The sequence below is a fragment of the Aquila chrysaetos genome, chromosome 22 (genome assembly GCF_900496995.4).
Source record: "Aquila chrysaetos chrysaetos chromosome 22, bAquChr1.4, whole genome shotgun sequence".
In the NCBI taxonomy this organism is placed as follows: domain Eukaryota; kingdom Metazoa; phylum Chordata; class Aves; order Accipitriformes; family Accipitridae; genus Aquila; species Aquila chrysaetos.
Genome location: NC_044025.1, coordinates 9560879 through 9581616, shown reverse-complemented (window position 1 = coordinate 9581616; position 20738 = coordinate 9560879). Strand labels below are relative to the sequence as shown.

Sequence of the window (20738 nt, the reverse complement as noted above, 5' to 3'; positions counted from 1 at the left end):
TGCTGCAGTTTGTTTTACTGTGCCTACGCTTGCATTTCAGTGCAGAACAGCAGTAAGATGAATCCCCCAGTTATCCCCACATGTGGTATATCAGTTTAGATCACAGCACTTAGCAAGGGAACTTGTGAACTACATTCCTCTTGGAAGACATTAAACCATCAGCTCCGCACTACACACTCTGCAGTCCACAATGAGGACTAAAGGCTTTGAAGCATGGGCTCAAACCATGCAGCTTCCACATTCAGGCGTGGTGGGGAAATTTGGGCAGGGAGACTGGGCTAAATCTAATCCAAAATATTCCCCCATGTCCTGCATAGAGTGGACATGTAGGGGCCACAGTACCAACTGTTTTGACCTACTCCCATTGTGCCAAATTACCAGCTAAAATAGGCATAGTTTGTGTGTACAGAAGTCACCTGGCAGTCCATGGACTCTTGTTTTTCTGTGTACAAACAAGGCAGTTGGCTCTTACAGGCTGTGAGTAGGTACATAACTCTGCCCATGAAAACTGTGAAAGGAGCTTCCGCATACCAAGAATGGCACCTGCGGACCTCGCTGAGCAACCTGGAGAGGCGCAAACAGGGAGGACTCTGCTTCTCTTGGGCACTTGCTAGTGTAGGTTGCAAAGGTGTTGTGCACAGGGCGTGAGCAATGGCCTTATTAAAGACTGTTAAAGCCTTCCTTGACCTTTAGTAAGACTTTGATCATCTCACTACAGAGCATTCCCTGTAGCCAGGAATGAAGTAAAGCTTCCCGTTGGCATGCTGGTCCCTCCTTATCTTGTAGCAGTTAACCTGGCTCCTTTACATTGCTGGGAGCACAGGTGACTCAAATCTATGCCAGTTCTGAATGGCGTGGTTGGCCATTCATGTGCATTTTCCCTTTTTTGAGCTTCAGCACTCATTGTTCATTCATTCATGCCATTGCTATGGGTGCTGCATGGCAGCATTTCTAGCTCCAGGGCTGCCTCAATTTTAGTTGACCAGGCACTATAGAGGACTCTTCATGATGCAGCTCTGCAAATCTCTCACCACCCTGGAGCTGCAGGGTGCTCAAATGCTTTATTCAGCTAACTGCTCGGAGGTGCTCTGCTGACACAGTTTGAAAACCATTGGCTCAAGCTTTTTGAAAGAGCTTTGGCACAGGCAGGCTCTGGTGTGGTTTACAACAGTAAAACAGGTTGGGAAGTTGCAGTTGCTAATGAGAGGCAATCTGAACATTTCTCAAAAGCTGCAAACTGATCTTCATGTGCTGGCTGATGTTTCCATTGGCCGAGGACCCTACTATTGCATGCTAAATACTGACCGCACAATTGTGTTTCAGGCAGCTTTTTAAACATTTGTTAGCATTTTAACCCAAGAGGCTGTGCTCTGGCTTTGAGAACTAGGTTGTTTTCCAGTTCTTACACCAAACTCTTTGTAGGTCCTTGGGCAAATCTTCAAGACTGATTCTTCCTACTGTGACAGCTGGAGTCCCATACAAGCTCCAGCACTAGCAGCCCTTGTTACTCTTCAAATCCATACCTGGGAGGGGAGAAGTGGAAGAGCAGCTGCCTGGCATTTACAGCCAGGACCGGGTGAGCAGAACTGTGATTCTGCTGGCTGGAGCGCTTCTCGCGCTCTTGGGCAACAAGGAGAAACCTCTGCTCTTTGAATGGGTACTTCTGAGTGTGGGCAGGGCTGTTCTGTGTACTTCACACTGCACAAAAGTTTCTTGCCTCCTCAGGTGTTGGGGAGAGGCTGTTATGCTCATGAGAAATAAGCTTTTGAAAAAAAATCACGAGACCGTTCAGTGCAAGTAAATAGCTTTTATATAAGCCTTTTTGTTGTAGCTGTTGGTAAAGGCAGACTCCCTTTGCTAAATCAACCATGGAGAAACAATGTATTATTTCGGTCCGTCACAACAGTAATTGCCTTTTATTTTTAAGCTGAGCCCCCCAAACAGCTGAATTTTAGATTGATGTTAATTGCTCCCAAACTTGGCTTTATCAGCTTTAGTTTTCTCAATTTGTTGCTGAAACTATTTTTGCGGCTCGAAGTACTCTGAAAAACGCAGAGCCCTCCAGCAGTACTGTGTGGGGTTCATTAATCTTGTCTTGACTTTGAGAAATGAGAGGCAAGGTGAAGGAACAAGGAATCAAATTGGTTGAATTAGTTGTGTTTGTTTGGAAGCAAAGAAAATATTCCATTATTTAACCAAGCTGCTGTTCCCAAAGTCCTCATACAGAGGCATAGCGAATGTTATTTCTGACAACAGGCCTTCTCGATGATATGCCCTCTTGCATCAAGTTGTATGTTTGAGTGAGCCCCAAATCTGGAGCCTTGCTGTGTTGGCCCAAGAGGTTCCTTTCTCCATGGACCGCAAGAAGCGGTGCTGTCGATGGCTGGCTCTGACACGGGTTCGTTACCTAAAGCCGGTACGCCGGCAGGATGGCTGACTGCAGAAAGAGGCAGAGAAGGTCTTAGGTCTCGTCTCCCCATCCAAACCTGGGGGGGAAGCAGGAGCAATAGCCAACGGTGGGAGAGAGAGGGACCCAGAGCTGCGTCCCTGAAGCCCCAGAAGTAGCTAAGGGATGTCCGAGGAGAGGATTCCAGATGTGTGCCTGGTCCCTGGGCTCCCCGTGCTTTTAGGACACTGGCAGCCAGCAGTGAGCACCGAGGGGGCCAAGATCTGAGCTGTGAGGCAGGACAGGCAGGAAACCGGGCTGAAAGCAAGGCTTTTGGGTTTGGGGGAGGCTGTTTGGGCAAGGGGGAGGTTGTACTGAGTGGTTGGAAAAAAATAAGCATCTGATTTAGTGACCTAAAGTGTAGAAAACGGAAGGGTTTTGCGAAAGAGTTTGTGTGCTCTGAATGCCTTGCCAGTACGGATTTGTGGCAAGCAAACAGCTTAAGATTCCTCCAGCAGGTTGCAATATAAGTGTTTATTCTTATATATATACAAGCTCTTTTCAAAACCTCTCCAGCTTCTACAATTTGATTCATTAAATCATTGTTTATCTCAACTTCTTCGATCACATTTCTGTTTAGGTGAGAAACACCAGGCTAAAATGTCATTTAACAGGCCAGAATTGGCCTAGAGCACTCATCTTTTCCTAGTCCCCTTTCTAAGGGAAGATCAACTCTAATCCTCCTGTAATACCTGCAGCATCCATCCAGAAAGGTATTTGCTCATGCATTTCTGTGGAGACAGACATACTGATTGAGAAGATTTTCTACAGAGCCTTGTCTTCTCCGCCTGCGTCCCCCAGGCAGGAATGGTGCAGCAATCAGAGGAGCACGTAGATGAGAGCTGAGTGTTTTCATCCCTTGGTATACAAGTGATATAATGTCCTGTTCTGCTTGCTGAGCTGATGTGGATGAGTGCACTTTCTCCTGAGGATAATGGCAGGCAGAACACACAGTGACAAAAAAGAGCGAAGTAAACCCCTACAGATCCCTTACGAGGCAAAACTTAACAGTATTGATTTACATCAGCTGTAGATACGACCATATATAAGCTGTGCTGTTGAACAAAATGAACCATTTTATAAGTAGCCATTTGAAAGTCAGCCGGTTGTTGGTTTGTAGGGTTTAGTCTCTGCGTGCCTGGGGGTGCTGGGGTGGTTGGGCACAGCAGGGGCACCTGGGAAGGAGTCCACAAGCTGGGAGCGCTAAAATGCATAGGGGCATTTCTGCATCTGCAGCCATAGACTTTGCAGAGAATTCCCCACCTGCCAACACTGGATGCAAGAAGAGAGGCGAAGCAGGAGGGCACAGGGAAGCAAGGCACGGTGTAGAGGTTCACTTTCATATTTTTGTGTTACCAGTCAAAAACCCTCGGTAGCCAAAAAAGCCCTGCAAAAGAAGTTATCTCTGCCAAATCCTCCTTATAGCCCTGGCACCTCTCAGCAGGAGCGATAGCTGTTATCAGCCTGGGTACTTTTCATATTGTTCAACTTTTTTCTCAGTTTCTAGGGAAACACTTTATAGCACTATATTTATCGGAACGTCTTTCCAAACACCTCCAACAACACTTAATTAATGGAATTTTTAAGCCTGGCTCCAGCTTCTGCAAATTAATAGTGTGCTCCCTTACGGCAGCTGTGGAGCAAGTGAGACATATATACTCTCTGAAATAAGTTAGAGGGTGCAGAGGCAGAGGGGCAGCTCCCCCATTTGTCTCTGTGTGCTCAGCCCCCCCAGAGAGGTAAAGCTGTCACGCACTTCTGTGATGTTTCACTCTGCTTTTATTAGTGTGCCCTGAGGAATCTGCACAGATGAAAATGCCCTTGACAAAGAGCTGGGCCATAAAAATTAACTTTTTGGTGTCTTTCAGCACATCCTTTCTTTAGCTTCAGTTTCTCTGCACAGAGTGGCAGCTAGTGAAGATCTGGAAGAGGCTGTGGAAGGCTCTTAAAACAGTCCCAAAGCCTGGGATATCCTGGGGCAGACCTGGCTCTAGGGCTTGGCAAAAATGGGCAGCTGCCCTAGAAAGCAGCAGATTGCCCAGAGCAGGAAAATGGGCTGGACCTTGCTGCCAGCTTTTGCCCACACCAGCTGCCTGGGAGGGCAAGGCTGGCAGCTGCAGCACCATGGGCTTTCCAGGACACTCTCCTTGACTTTTCAGGGCTGACCCTCACCATTAGGCTGACAAAATTCAATTTGTCTCCATGTTTGGGGTTTCTTGAGCCAGCCGTGCTCAGAGGTTGTGAGTAAGGAAGGTGGGAGGGGGTATTAGGGTGTCTTTGGAGACAGGACTGCTGCAAAACTGGAGCTGTGCAGCAGACACAGGACTGGATTAGCTGTGTGAAGGTTAATAGGGCAACGTGAGTCATATTGACAGAGCTGTGTTTCCTTAGAGAACAGACACAATGTTCTCAACAGACATTTTGTGTCTCAAAACCAAAAGGTATTGGCTGTAGGTGGAAATCTAACGGCTTTTGCTCTCCTCTCAGTGAGTTAAAAACCCCTGAGTTGCTTTTGGAGAAGTGCAGAAAGACAGTCCCAAGGTCCTGGGTAGACATCTCTTCTGGGAATGCTGCCTTTGGAATAGGGCTGCGATGCTGATAGCTGCGGTGAGCGGTTACCTACTCCAGATCCTGCTGTAATAGCGTCTGCAGCTGCAGAACAAGCCATTGACTGCTTGGGAAAGAGCATTTCTACTATCTCAGATATGACAGGTGCCGCAGCAAAACATTTTGTGCTATTTGCTTGGCCATGGTGTCTAGGACTTGCTATCGGGTAGTATAAATGACTGTTGATAGACTATTACCCTGGAGCAGAGTGCATCTATGATGCAGATAAGAAATGTGCTCCTCTTCTTACCTAGTTCAGTCTTTCCACTATTTATTTTGCTCTTACTGTACAGTGACGATGAATCATCAATGATGTGACTCCCTGGTCTGGCAAACAGTCAGGGGTCTGAACCTCAGTTGCTGGCTGAACTTACTGCCTTGCTCCATCTGTTAACTGAGGACTTGCCATCTTGTGTCCTCTGAGCAGCAGCCTCAACCTCCAAAAGTCAGAAAGTTAAGTAAAAGTGGCCATTGTCTGAACACAGGCTTTGCCATCTGATGGACAGGAGCCCTGTGGAGATGAAGCTTTCAGGGAGTCTTTGGCTGTTTGGGGGAGAATCCATTGTAGGGCAGGTTATTTAAAAAAAAAAATAAGCAAAAAGAAAAACCCCAACTCGAGGCATACTGAAAAATGTAGCAAAGCAATGCGTTCCTCCTCATCTCATGGGGAAACAAAGTGCCATTAGTGCTGTGAACTGTTGGGCTCACATTTGCAGAAGGACTTGAAAAGAGGCAATTTCAGCTCTTGTGCTTGAATCCCTCGATACAAACCAACTGGAGGCCAAACTACTCTACCTTTAAGCACATGCATAGGAGGTGGGGAGGTGAAGGGTCTGCCTGTTGCAGGTGACTTTGCAGTTGATGCAGTTTCTGCTCTCTGTGGAATCTTTGAAAGCTTAATACGGCCTTGTGCAACTCAGGTCCTTCCCACCATGTGATGCCTGGACTGCAGGGAGAATTTGATCTCACACTTGCCAGGTCCCCTTCTATTTCTCATATTTGAGGAACAGTAAATCTGGAAACTTTAACAAAAAAACAAACAAACAAACAAAAAAAAGCATCCTTGCTGAAAAAAACATTAGAAACAGAATATCAACATTGGAAAGGGCTGTTGGGGACAGAAGCCAGGTTTCTGGCTCTGTGCTGGTGTACCTGTGATAAATGGGCCAGCAGCTGACCTTTTGACTGCACATTGGTGTTGCTGTAGGCTCAGAGAGGAGTGAAGGAGAAAGAAAAGAGCTCTGCTTGCTGCTAGTGAGGGATGGGATGGGGTGAGCAGGATGCTGTTAAATATCTGGCTACCCATCTGTTGATGGGTCAGAGTGAAGGAGAGAGAGTGAATCGAGCAGGGCCCTTCCCCTCCCGGGGCACATGAGCTCATGCAAACAGGAGAGCAGAGGAGACGTATCGTGGCTGTTTTGGGGTCATATCTGTCTTCTGTCACCCCTCTCTAGGTTGGGCAGTTATAGTTCATCTCTAACTGTGGCTCTGAACAGTAGGCACAGACATTTTCCTTGCTTTTCCAGTGCCCCCCAAGCTCTAATGCAGCCAGTATCTACTTGTTCATTCACTACGTAACTTTCCCAGCCCAAGCGCCCTCCCCGTGGGAATATTGGGTCACTGCTCCAGCAGGGTACAGATAGAGGTAAAAGCAGACTCCAGTGGTTATAGTGCTGGGCAAGAGCATGTCCTGATGACTGAGTTGTTTTAAAAGAAGTCAGTTCCAGATGTCAAATGTGTGTAAATAGTTTACTTCACTTAGTCCCCACTTCCTTAGCCTAATCTGGAAAATCACCCGAGCTCCCACTTGGCTTGTAGAGCTCAGATGATTTTTTTTTTTTTTCCATCTCCGTATCTCCATGGTTATACCTATTGGCATTTTAGTTCTGTTCAACTTTGCCTTAAAGGCCAGGACCTGAAAATACAAAGTCTACTTCTTTCCAAAGCCTTCTTTCCACAGTGAGAACATAGGGCTGTGGTGATGGGCCAGCTCATTGCTCACTAGTCTGGAGACCTGTTCAGGGCTCGCTCTTCTCATGAACTTCCTGAGAGCTCTGAGGACTTATCTGCGAACAGGCTGTTGTCTACTCAACAGGGAGTGTAATAGGAGAATAAATAAATCCAACAAAAGAAGATAGGCAGGAAGGACCTGGTTCATGTTAATTTAGTCAAGAAGTTCTCAGGACTGAGAGCTGAATGGTGAGGAAGCTGCCCAAGAGCTGTGACATGTTTCTGAGCAGACTCAACCAGGGGCTCGGGTATTTGGACAACTAGGGTAAGTAGAGGATGTCACAGGAGTTCAGACAGATTTTGAGTTTCTCTGTGGAAAGGAGATGGTGGGAGGCATGGGCCGTTCCCTTTGCAGCCTCTGCTAGAGAAGCTTCTTTGGGGCTTGTGCATCAAGATATGAACCTCCTCTTCGCTGGTAGACATCCTTGGAAAATTAATAGACTGCCTTACTTCTTTGGATATTAAACTGATTTTGTGGTATTTTGGGCCATGCTAGAGTGGAAGAATGCAAATTTTTTTTTCTTCATTCCCAAGCAGCTGGAATAGATTTGGTCCCATTACTGCCATTATTTGCAATTTCCATTTTTATGGGCCATAATGGGGATGTGATTCTCAGGCAGAGCTGGCAGCTACAATGAAACATGGGGTTTTTATTTCTTGCAATTCAGCTACTGTTCAGTATGCTTTCCTGAGCCCAGCAGATCTGTGTCTAGTCCAATGCAGGCACCTAGTGTTTTTGTATTGCTTATACTTTTCCCTGTAAGCCATGCTCAGAGCTCTTGTTGATGCTGTGTTCTTGCAGCAACATGAGGATCTGTTTAGAATTACTCTTGGTGACACACCGTAAAACAGAAGTTTTCACTGCAGCTCAAAGCTGTAAACCGATTCAGCTAATAGCATCCCTCACCTGAAATACCCATTGAAGTTAGTAACAAAGTTTAAATAGCCAGAAAATTAATCACAAAACAAACTAACTTTCTGTACTCATCCTGTTAAAATGCACTGCACCAGCTTTCCAGAAATGTCACTAATTAAGACTTTCAGTGCTTTGTGATTGGCAGGTGCTACTGCATTTGCAACAGCCTTGCAGACCCCTAAGCAGAGAATTTAAGCCCAATGGGAACATGCTTCCCTGGTTACCCCTGGACGAGCAGCCTGGCTGCTCAGCACTACTGCCGACCCTGGGTTGGGAGCCAGTTTCCCTGTTCTGACTTGGAACAAATTACCCACAAAACCAAATGGTTGTTGTATTCTGTTGTCTTTTTTTTGAGCCTTGTGCCTCTATGCTTGGTCATTCCCTTCTCTGACACTTGAAAAGATCATCGTGTTTTCAGTGTCATTTTCTAGGTGTATCCAAGATGCTGGGTACAGGCACCTTACCTCTTTCTTCTTCGCTTGTCTCAAAACTTTACATATAGGACCACATGATACCGCTGACATGCCCAGCCTTTCTTCCTCACTAGGCTTTTAAACCCTCAAACTGATCCTGTGCTTCTACTCTATTTTATCAAATTTCTGCTCTCCAGGCCTTTGGTTGTTTCCAAGTATGTCTGGGCAGTAAGTTTTATTTCCAGTAGGGCTCTTAGTTTGTCATCCATTTTGATATGCAGCTTCATGGCTTATTTTCTAGTCTAAAGAACTTACCTGGTGGTGCTGACCCTTGAACCAGGACACCATAAGCAGTATCATTGCGGTGCCGCTGGCTTTCTCTCTCTGTTTTCCCCTTGAGCTTTCCTTTTTGTCTTTTTACCCCTCACAGTTCTTGGACCAGTTTCCTCAGTCAGTGGCAGGGAAAATTACAGACCTGTGGTACCCAGCATATCAGGGTGTAATTTATTTGCAAGTGGTCAGTTATCAAACTAAACCAGATTTTTAAAATCAGCCTGCACTGAGATAGCTGGGAGAGGCAGCAGCTAGCTCCCGGTTGTGGATCAAACTTGAAGTTCATAGAACCTGTGAGTGGACAGTCCATACCTGATGCCATCAAGAAACCTCTAGGCCATTTCAGTCCTTTGTGGGGAAGAAGGTCTCTCCCTTCGCATTGCTCTCTTTTCCAGGAATGGCTCTTTCTAGGAATCTTTGTCAAGGCCTTCTGCAGATGTGCACGGTGAGACATTCCTCCTGGAAGCTCTTGCACTTGTTAGCCAAAGGAAATCACGATGGAACAAACACTTCCAGAGCTTCTCAGGCTGGCCTCAGAGGCACGTGCTGGTATGGACTCCTGGCTGGGATCTGGGCTGCATCTGAGCTGAGTGTCTGTGCTTACCATCTACAAAGCAGTCCCAACTGTTTGCTTTTCCTCTGTCTTGCTGCTTGCCCAGGTTGACATCCTCTCTTGTTTATTTGAAGTGAGAAATGTGATGAGGCTTTTGTGGAGAGTATTCAGAACATGCACTTAGCTGGGGACATAGAAGGAGGTTTAAATAAAACAAGAAATCTAAAAGTGCTCTGTTCTTGAATCAAGGACTTTCCATGTCCTTGCTTAGAAAGAACACCCATCTGGAACCTAAATACAAGAGTGAGGTTCATACAAAATGAGCTGCTGAACACGTACTCTGGGAGTGGAAGGTTTCTGGCTGCCACCTCTGGAATTAGCTTTACCAAACTCTGGTCTTGATGGTAAAGCTCACATGGAGGTAGCAGAGTTGGAAATGCATGACATCTCAAGGATTGCTTTTATCCCACTTGACTGATGTGTTTTGTGTCAGGGTGCAGCAAACTGGTTGGGCAGTGCAGAAATCATGGCACTGGAAAAGGGACTGAGGAGACACACCATTACCCAGGGACACAAGGCAATCACTCGGTCAAATAGTTCAAGGGGCACACTCCTTGGGAGTGGAACATATAAACTCCACCACACTGTGCCTTAAAAAAACTCGTTGGGACAAACAGTCCTATGTTGTCTTCAAAAAAGAAGTGGAAGTACCTCCTGCTATTATTTGGTAATGAATGAGCTGGGAACTGGTTTCGTGTGGCTCAGAGGCACACGGGGTGTCTCAAATAAATTGTATTCCAGAAATCACTGTATTATCTTGTCTGTGCCAAGTCTTCCATTAGCAGGGACAACAACAAGAAATTCTTTCATTCTTCTGGATTCTTGAAACTGGGAAACGATCCAGGAAATATTAGAAGTTAGACAGCCAATAGCTGTATTTTAATTTTATTGTCCAAGGTGTAAACAAGCAGTGGGAGAAGTACACAGCCTGGATGTTTCAATATACAGCCTGATGCCAGGACTTTTCCACCAGTCTTGACTAAATGCCTCTCATTTAACAATATTTCCCTGACTGCAAATATTGCTTGCAAAAGCAGAGCAGGACCTTCATGCTTTTTGATTTGAAAGTCTTGCAACTTCCAGGCTTTCAGCAAAGATGGCAACAAAGGTTTTCCCTGGTTTGAAAGTGAGAACTCAGTACGAGAATGCCCATAAAGACTAAGAACTGCCATTACAGTGTTTTGATAAAGAGTTATCTTTGGGGAAACAAATCTGTGGGCATAGGGCAGGACTATTATTTTTTTTTTACAGGAAAAGTTATAATAAGACAGGGAAACAAATGCTTTTAGCATCCTTTTAGCCCAGGAGCAGCAGCTCACCGTTGAAGAGTACGGGCTCTGCTTGATCAGTCTCGGCGCACCCCAGTTTTGTGCCTGGTCGTTGCAAGAGGCGTCACACAGATTTCTGTGAGAAATCTGGGCACTCAGAGTATGTTTAGCATGAGTCTAAACCTTGATTTTTCCAGCTCACTCCAGTGCCAGAGGAGGTTATGTCACAGATTTGCATCAAGTTACTCTCTGTTTCTAAACTACTGAGATGATAAAGCTTGAGATAGTTGGTACGTGTAGGTGTAATGGTGATGTTGCTTATGTCTCTGTAAAGTAAAAGTCTTTTGTACAATAACTGAATTACAAACATTCTTGTTCGAAAGTACATACTAGTCTCAGTCTTCAACATTTATAGAATATGGAAGTGAAATGAATGACAATTAATGGGAATGCTGGTGGGAAATAAAGTGCTTCATTAAATCAGATCTCCTGAGCATAGCTATGTTGTATTTGTCATTTGAACACACAGCCTGCTCTGTTTAAGACTTCTGTATGACATGAGATAGGCAAGAGCCACTTACCTGGAAAATAGAGGATAATCACATTATTAACGTCAGGTTTATTTTTGTGCTTCTTTCATCATCTTCTGTTCTTCATTAAACTGACATGTAGTTTGGTAGATGCAGTGGGCTTACTTCTGAGGAGCAATTCTAATTAGGAACTGATCAAGACATTTCTGATTAAAGGCATGTTTGATCTTTGGTTTTATTCAGCATTTACAAAGCAGAAATGATTGTTACAACATCTCTGCTGCACTTTGTAGTATACCTAAATTCCTACCTATGCCTAAGCCAGAAATTTGATTTTTTTCATAGTTGTAGAGTATTTGGTAATCTCGTTAAAATAAGTAGACCCTACATATCCGAAAAGTATTGTTATGTTTATGTGAACATAAAAGGGGAATATTCAGCATTTGAAGGGGGCATTGGGAGTAAAATTTAGAGACTTGAAAGTATATTATAAGGAACAAAACATATTGCCAAGGTCCTGCAAACTCCAGGTAGATGTATGATTGCGATTTGTGATTACACAGGGCTTTGCACGAGAGCTCTCCTGTGGTAGTTGTTAGTGGATCCCAAACAAAGTAATTGCAGCAGCTGCCCTTCCTACATATAAATACCATGATCTTAATCTAATGCCAATTTTGTAAGTTAATTTTAGCTTATATTTTAGGTGACAGTCTAATGGTTTTTAAGGATTGTACTTACATGCATCAGCCTTGCAGCAATATCCATTCATATGTGGGTGGAATTGTGTAACGCTTGGTCTGCTGCCTGGGAAGGAGCAGAGCCAGGGTTTCATCCTGCCTTGTATGAAAAGCAGAGAGGGATGCGGCTGCTGGACTCCCACCTAACTTCCCCGCAAGGGGAGAGGCCCTAAGGCTTAGGCTTTGTTTCCTACCTCTGTCGCATATTTCCCACGTAACCGTGCAAACTGCTGTCTCTCTCTCAAGCTCTCAGACCTTCATCTGTATGAAGATCGTGATAAAGCATTGCATTGTTCAGGGTCAGTTTTCAGCCCCAGATCCAATTTCCATCCAGAAAAGGCAAGAACTTCTGCTGGTGTAAGCTAAGGAAATTGCGTGGACCAGCAGAAAGCTGGATTTTTTTCCGGGTTTGTTACATGGAGCCCCTCATGCTTTGCCTGCCAGCCCGAATCCGGGCAGTCTCAAAGCCTGAGGTGGGTGCAGAGGTGGAGCCATTGCTCCGGCCCCGATGTCTCCTGAGGTCCCACAGCGTCTGGCAGCTCCAGCACGCACCTGCTCCCAAATGGGAGAGCGCTCCTCACACGTACTGATTGACTGCGCAGCCCCCACACGGCAATTTTTAAAACATTTAAATAGCCTGTCTTCTTTGCTTCATCTTGACAATTGATTTTAATCAGTATTATCAGCTGCTTAAAGCACTTAATTCTCTGAAGCGCTATAGCATTCAGCCGCCAGCAGATACATGGAGCAGAGGTGCAGGATCAGTGATGTTATCAGTAGTTTTGTCCAGGAGGAGGTGGCCTGAAGTCCTCGTTTCATCAGTCATGATCCTGCTTGGGCTGCTGCTGTTTGCAGTAGCGTGGTGTGTTTTCAGCTGCACACCATCAGCAGAAGCAAGTTCTGGTTTGCAGAACGTTTCTGAGGTTCAAACCAGCACAAAAGGAGAAAACCTCATGCCTTCCCACCCACCCCACCGCTGCAATCTATTTGGTTAAAAAAAAGAAAAGCACTCAAATAAACTAATCATATGGCTGAGTTATTTTGATACATGGTATGCTGTTTATTTCTGGCTTGTCAATACTTTAATTTATTTCAATCTGTTTCTAAAACAGAAGCGAAGTACATAATTGATTTAAATCTGTTAGAAGTTGTCCTGCCATCTGCACAGTCTGAAGCAAAGCAGCACAGGCAGTGTGGCATTTGAAGGCATTAAAAGAAGTTGTATGCTTCTGGATTAATGCTGACTTCTGATTAATATTTTTAGGTGGCAATAGAAAAGAATATGGTAACAGCTGGAAAGCCATAGATCAAATAATATATTCCCTATTGTCATGTTTCTGTACTGAGACACGCGTTGTTAGGTTTACTCATAAAATAACATATCTTGATTTTTAAGTGTTTAACACTCAGCCTCTGATTTTATGCCTAGGAATAATCAGGGGAGTAGAAAGGAGGAGATGCAAATGACAGCTTATTTGTAGTTAAAGACCTACATGAAATATCGTGTCAGCTGGAGTTGCAGAGGGAAAAACCATGGCTTGGTTGAAAACAAAGCAGACCAACTCTTCCATGTATTCCCCATACACTGAGGCCACTGTTAAATCAAGAAGAAAGTTCTTTTCTAGGCTACCACTGCTCTGAGCTTTTAGTCTTCTTCAGTGAGACTTACACATTATGAAGTGCTCACTATGGTCCCTGGCTTCCTCCAGGAGATGCTCCAGGTTACCTCTGCAGGCAGAGTTATTCCCCTCCAGTTTGGAAATGGGCCATCCAGCCTCCTTTTTGTCAGCTGCACTCCTCTGAGTCCCCAAAGCAAAGTCTTACTCTCTGTTCCATCTCTCTTACTGCCGCAGGAGGGTCTGTGCAGTGCCCAAGGTGCTCGCAGCACTGAGCTGTTTATTAGTGACTTTTTCCCACTGCAGTGGCAGGGAGGTCAGGGTGTGACATGTGTAATGAAAACCAGAGGAGCAATGTGCGTGGTGTTACCAACATGACTCATCTGTGCAGTTAAATTGCTGCATAAAATATGCAAAAGCACTTCAGGTCATTTAGAAAAGTTGGGGTGTTTACAGGAAAGTAAAAATTGAGCTTGAAAAAATAATTACACTTTTTTTTCTTCACATTAATAACTATACGGAAGAGCCTTTTGAATGTGTCCATATATGGGTTTTAAGCATTCATTCCACATCAGTATTTCACCTTTTTCCTTAAGTGATTTCTATATTCCTACTAACCAACAATCATTTTGTCTGAATCTCATTTCCTCATAATAGCAAACCCATCAATCTCTGCTTTATTAAACAGGGAAGCATGCTTGGAAGCCAGAGCACTCAGATTTGATCAAAGATGTTATGCAAACCATTGATTTTAATTTACAGCAATATCTACTTCTTCCATTATTAACAGCTTTGAATTACTGAGACTGAATAATTAACAACTATTCCTACTTGATTATAGATTATTCAAAAGGCAGATGTACAGACACATAGCCCTGATGAACATCCTTCCTGCACCCCCAGTGATGCATATGCCTATTTAATGTTCCCCAGGGGAGCAATGCAACATGGCATGAGAGAAATACTCTTTGGAGAGATCTCCCAAATGCTTCCAAAACTATTACCACAGCAAATGCTCCATAGACAAGCATGCCGGTGCGTGTTTCTGACCTGCTGGCCTCTGTTCAGAGCCCTGGGCTGTGGCCAGCCAAGTCAAATGATGCAGACCGGGATGCCACCACTTTCAGGGCTGGGTTGCCTGTGCACGCCGGATGGGAAATGTGGGCTTAAAATATTGCCTTGCTTCCTGGCTGAAGTTGAAGCACCCCTCAGTCTTCAAGAAGGGCAACATTTGGTGAAAGGTGACTCAGTGCTGGCCTCCTTTGGCATTTCCAGAGATTGTTTTGATGAGTAAAACTCAAAATCTCTGTGCACCAAAGACGACCTGAGGTGGGTAATTCTCTTCAGCGTCTGTTCGCTTGTACAGCTCTTTGCAGCCGACGAGGCCGGAAGGGATGGAGGTCTCTGTACCAGGCAATGAGCTTGTTCGCTGAGGAAGATGTCTGGGAGCACAGAGCAGATCTAAGTCTTCACCTGCTATTATGGTCCCTGTCCTTCTTCACGAGCCCAAATGAGAGGAAAACATCTGGGATTCTTACAAAAGGAGACAGCCGGTACCTGCCTTGCAAGGACAAATCTCCCTTCCGCCCCAAACCACATCCCTGCTTAGCAAAACCCAGCTTAAATTCAGTGTGAATCTTCCTCCCCAAAGCACCAAACTTGGCCAGTTATAACTTCTAACTTCAGAGTTATAACTTCTTTGCAGCTGTAGGAGTTTTCTCTTCAATGCAGAAAATCCTGCTGCTAAGGAAGAGCATAGGGGTGTCTGCAGCTATTTCTGTCCTAGCCGCATGGTGAAAATCATCACGTCTCTCCACCTCCAGAGCCCTTTTCTCTGGCATCCCTCAAGCTCCCTCCTCCCCCCGGTCCCACAGAACCACCTGGGCCCCTCGCGAGAGGAGCAGCGCGCTCTGAGGAGTCAGCAGCACGTCGGGGCACCCGGCTTGCCCCCGCTGCCCAGCTGGGCGGCACATGGGTGCTGTCACCGCCGGGGTACGCCTTGACGGAACGCATGCGGTGCTCCCGAGGAGCGGACGCGACGTGAAGAGCCTGCCCTGGTGCCTGGGGACAAGGCCATCCTTTCGGTGGCAATGGCAGGCGGCAGCCTCGACGTTTGTCGGGGTTTCCTGTATAGGCACGGCTGCTTTCCAGCGGGAGATGGGTGGGCAGTTCAGTTCACCCATGCATTTACTGTGTGCTGTATTGATTACTGTGAAATGTTTATGTCCAAGTGCAAGCCCATTGCCTTTAGGAGCAGAGCAGCTTATTCAAGGAACGGGTCAAATCGAAATGCTTCACTCCTCCTCTCTACCTCCCTCGGTGGGATGAGGCCCCAGGGCGTCCTGACACCAAGTGCCTTTCCCTGGGCAGCACAGCCACCAGCCTGAGAGCCAGCGTCCCCGCTGCGGGGAGGGGACAGGGATCTCTCAGCAGGCAGCCTCAAGACCCCGGGGCTTCCCCTAAAAAAGAGCCAGCAGGCTCGTTTGCCAGCCCCCCTCCCAGGGTGCCGCATGGTGGAGTGAGAAGCCCCGACCACGGCCGATGGGCAGCTCACCTCCCCGGGCAGCGCTCAGGGACAAAGAGGTGTCTCTGCCCCTCTGTACGTGTTGCAGAGTGCAGATGCAAGGTGCTCAAATAATGCAGTGATGAAAATGGTTTAGGACAGCAGAAGGACAGGCAAAGCTAGATAAGACAAAATATAAATCTAACTCAGCCTGGCTCTGCGTAAACTAAACCATCATCATCCTCTTTACCACTCTGCTAGCATGTACGTGCTGCCATGCTCACTCGGGAGGAAAAGGAACATCTTTTGTATGGCGCTATTCAGTGTGGTTTGACATTTTGTTTCGCAGATGCAGCCACGGAGCAATGTTAGTCTATTGTGAAGGTTTATTTAGACAGGTACAATTACAGCTCGGCAGTGAAGGTGCCTTTGATCCCGGCATCCCCATTGTTCCTGAGGCTTTTCGTCCCGCCCGGTACCCAGGTAGAAGGCCTGTGGCTGAGACCTGCCTTTGAAGTTGTTTCTTTTCCATTTCCCCTTAATTTTCATGGTGTCTTCTGCTGATGAACATTATTGATGAAGGCTCTGGTATTCAGTTGTGCTCAAAATACTGATGCTTGGCAAGTGTCTGCCCTTCCCCAGCTGTGCAGCAGCCACGTGCAGCAGGAGAGCAAGCGGTGGGCCCAGAGCGGTCTGTGCGGCTCCAGCAGAGGAGAATCCCCTTGTGCATCCCCCTGTGCATGGTGCCCACGGGGAAGGACCCGCTCCTGACTGCTCATCCTTTTGCAAAGGACTTTGCTGCAGTGCAGGTTCATGTGTCAGCAGCTCCCAGCTTCCTGCCTCCCAAAATCTCCAGTGCAGGACTTTGCTTTTTGGGAAAATGAGGTCTTTCAGATCCGATGTATGTGGAGATGAATGGGAGAGAGGGAGAGTGAGTTCTAGCAGGGGGAAGGAGTGACGTCCTATTCTAGGAGCAGCTGTGTGGCCAGTGACAGGTTCTGTAGGGTAGTCTGGGATTTCAGTGTTTTAGTGTTTAGTGCTGGATTTTGCATTTAGCTTGTTACTACGAGACCAAGGAGGAAAGATGCCCAGAGATAGTGTTCACCATGTACTGGGAGTTCGAAAGACAGACCAGTGAGAGGAAGGCAAAGGAATCCACCAAAAGCTGTAGAACACAAGCCCACTGTGACGCACACCTTTGCGGCATGAGAGAACATGCAAGGGAGGCACTGCTGTGTGCGTGTAAGCATTTCGTCTCCTACAGGCCACTGTCAGACAGAATGATGGATGAGGCAGATCCTTTTGATCGATAGGCATTTTCTTCTGTCAGATGGGAGGAAGTATGACTGGACCAGTGTAGGCAAATTGCAGGCAGCAATTGCATTGTAATTGCAAGAACTGCAGACACAAAATCCACTTGTTGCAAGAGCTGTCCAAGAATTAATGACCCAAGGTGTTAGGAAGCAAAGTTCTCCAATAAAAACTGGGAGAGCCATATTTAGTTCAGACAGAGCCTTGTCAACATTTCTGAATGCACTGAAGGATTTGTCCAGAGCTACCAGCTTCTTTGAGCCTTAATTGCCCTCATTGAAGTTGTGCTAAGTTCAGTAGACAGCTCTTTCTAATTAAGTGCAAACTCTTGCAGATGCTAAATAAAACCACATCTTGACTTTGCCTTTCTCCTATCTTAGCACCTATAATGGGTTTGCACAAAAATAAGTGTCTTGCTGGATGCAAACCCATGGCTATGTCTGACCCCTTCAACATAACCCCAGAGACCTTCCTACATTAAGCAGGAGCAGATTTACTGACATTAGCACTGAAAACCAGCAGGGCAAAAGAAAGAGTCATGCCTTTGCCTTTGCCTCTGGGCTGGGATCATTCATTCCAACACAGGAAAAAACCTGCTTCCTTATCGGGTACCCTTTGCCCTCTCCTGGTACACTGGTACCCCAGCAACCCACCTCCAGAAGGACACGTGCCTGGCAGTGCTCAGGGACTTTTTGCCTGAAAACCTTGTAGAGAGGTGGGCTACACCCAGCTGTCCACTCTATGTGACATTTATTAATCTCTTAGTTTTAACACAGGAGATTATCTGGAATTAAAAGCTACCTGTGCTCTCGCAAGTGAGAAAGCACTACTTGGCATATGGACATACGTTTATGAAGCTAGGATATGCAGTTGCCTTGGACCTCTTTCTTATTATAGCCATAGAATTGCACTTGCTTTTGAGCCTGCATATATCTGCCTAGTGCTGTGTTTTTCTATGAAACTAGTGTGAGGCCAGGGCATCTCCTTTCCTCTTCTTTATTTGCTCATAAACATCCTCACCCATCTGGATGAACCTATACCTAGTGATGTATTTCCTTGTAAAACACTGAAAATCAAGGAATTCCTAAGATATTGTTCCTACTCAATACGAGGAGTCCAACTTCAGCAGGCTGCCATCTCACCCACTGGTGCAACTGGCAGCAGGCAAAAAAGTCATACTCAAAGTGGCATCGCTTTTAGGGACAAAAATTGAGATTGTGATTAAATGGATGTTCCGCAATGCAGGCTCAGGGTGAAGTCAGTCGCTAGAAGCTTATTAAAATGGCACAGGTAGTGGAGGCAGGACATCAGCAGTCTCTAATCTTTTTTAGCTTTGCCAAAATCAGGAGAATTCAGTGAGATAAAGTGTAAAAGTCTGGAATGTACTTAGTAAATAAAAAGTGACCCCAGAGGAAGTCAAAGTAAAATAGAATAACAGTTCAATTTTTCAATTACCTGAACAATCTCACATCATTAATCCTGGGTGCTGACTACCAGCTCCGTATGCTGTGAAGAAATTTCCCTGCTGAATTAGTGTCAAGTGCTGCTCTTAATGCCAGTTTATTTCTAGCCACACTTGATAACATGAACAAACACCCATTCTCACCTATATAATGTAATAGGGAAAGTTATACAAGCAGGCAAAGGTTTAGGATGCGTTTTGTTATGGATACATAATTAGAAATAGCTATAAAGGAAAAGTGGCTCAAAATTTTGTAATAAAACCAGTTCTATGAGGAATTGAACACTATTTAGTGCATGCTGTGTGTTACCTTCCTGCTTTGCAGGCTCTGAAAAAAACCCCAACAACTTTTTTTGAAACATTTAACAAGATATTTGTCAAAATGCAGACTTAAAATATGTCCAACATTGTGTTTTCCTGTTATCCTTCCTTTTTCTTTTCTTTCTCTTGATTAACTGAAAGAAATTATTGATGTCAAGGTAGGGGGAAATTGGGCACTTCCTTTTAAAAAAAATTTATTTCCTTTTCCCTAATTCCAGAAAAGTTACCAAGTGAAAAAGAAAAAAAAAAAAATGCCAGACTGCCTCTTGTTCTCTGGCAGAGTGAAGAAAAGAGAGAACAAGGGAAAAGATTATGTAGATTTCAAAATTCAAGATGTAAAATGCTCATCCTGAGGAAAAACCTGGGGAAAAAACGGAAAAACAAAAGGAAAGAAAACCAAAATACTTCTGCATAGAAAATAACATTATTTATTGGGATGAAATGAGAATGAAAACATTTTCATCCAGAGTCTCTGATTTGGAAGGGACTTTCAGAAATGAGGCAGAGTTCACTCCAGCCCTCGGAAATGGGCTCCTCGACCGTACGTGTCGGCTTCTCTGCCGCTGGGAGACCTGGGTGGCCATGGATGTTGTGGGTATCCTCCACCTGTAGCCTTTCTGCTGATGAACACGAGCCTCGCAGCTCTCCGCATAAATACGGAATGATCTTTGTTAAAGGTCTTGGTGGGAAGGTTGCCTCGCCGCGGCAGGCGTGGGGATGCTGCTCTCGCACTCGCCAAAACGAGCGCCCGTGCCTGGCACCTCCGTGCTGCCCGGGTGATCCCCTCCCAGTGCTCCTGCAGCTTCTTTTCTTTTCTTTTCTCTTTTTTTCTGCGTGCTCCCCAGTTCGAGTGAGGGCTTCGGCGTAGCGGAGAAGATTGTGCTGCTCACCTTCATCTCCGCCGTTATACTGATGGCCATCCTGGGGAACCTGCTGGTGATGGTGGCTGTGTGCCGGGACAGGCAGCTCAGGTGAGCCCACCCAGCCCACCACTGCCTGCCCTTCCGCGGGGAGGCACGGGGGAAAATCCCTGCCTAAAAAACCCCATGCCCACAGCTGAGGGCATAAACTGCCGCGACGAAGGGTGTCTCTGGCCGTGCATTGCACCACGGGCAGTGTCAGACTCTCACACTGGCCTCTGTGCATCTCCGCTCGGATTTACACTGTGGTGGTGGGATCATGTTAGTATCCATCCTCTACGTCTTTAGTGTGCTCAGTGTAAAAATACAGATAAATCAGTGAAAAAGAGAGCTAAGCAGCAATTCCTTGGAGAAGCAGTTTGGCCTCTACCCCTTTTCCATCTCAAATTTCCTAACAAGCCCATCAGAAAACCACACAGATCTAGGTCCTGTTGCAGTTGTGCTGCACTGCCACAGCTTGGCGAATGCTGCCAGTGATTTGAGGGGGTCACAGGCAAAACTCCTGTCTCGAGGCTTGCTGCTCCCCCTGGGAGTTGTCAGACCAGCCTCAGGAGCAGAGTGAGGTATTCAACAGCTTCTATTCAAATTCTGCGTGGGATTTTTAATGGATTTAATTCTATTTTATTGTTATGATTGAAAAAGTAGTTTTCAAGTTAAAATTACAGCTTCAGTCTAGATTCTTCTCAATGCTTTCTGGAAGGATTTTCTCAATTTACTAGTTAAAATAAAAAC

The 20738-nt window shown here is 45.7% G+C and overlaps 1 protein-coding gene across 6 annotated transcripts in view; it reads left to right on the top strand.

Annotated features, from left to right (window-relative positions):
* HTR4 (5-hydroxytryptamine receptor 4) overlaps window positions 1-20738 on the top strand; it is a 149255-nt gene that overhangs the window by 50542 nt on the left and 77975 nt on the right. For 5 of the 6 annotated variants that reach the window (XM_029998256.2, XM_029998257.2, XM_029998258.2 and 2 more), the window contains exon 3: window positions 19932-20057. In XM_029998256.2, coding sequence (XP_029854116.1) covers window positions 19932-20057 — 126 coding nt within the window. Of the gene's footprint in view, window positions 1-19931; window positions 20058-20738 lie in introns of those variants that run through there. The other variant, XM_041119369.1, reaches the window with a different exon arrangement.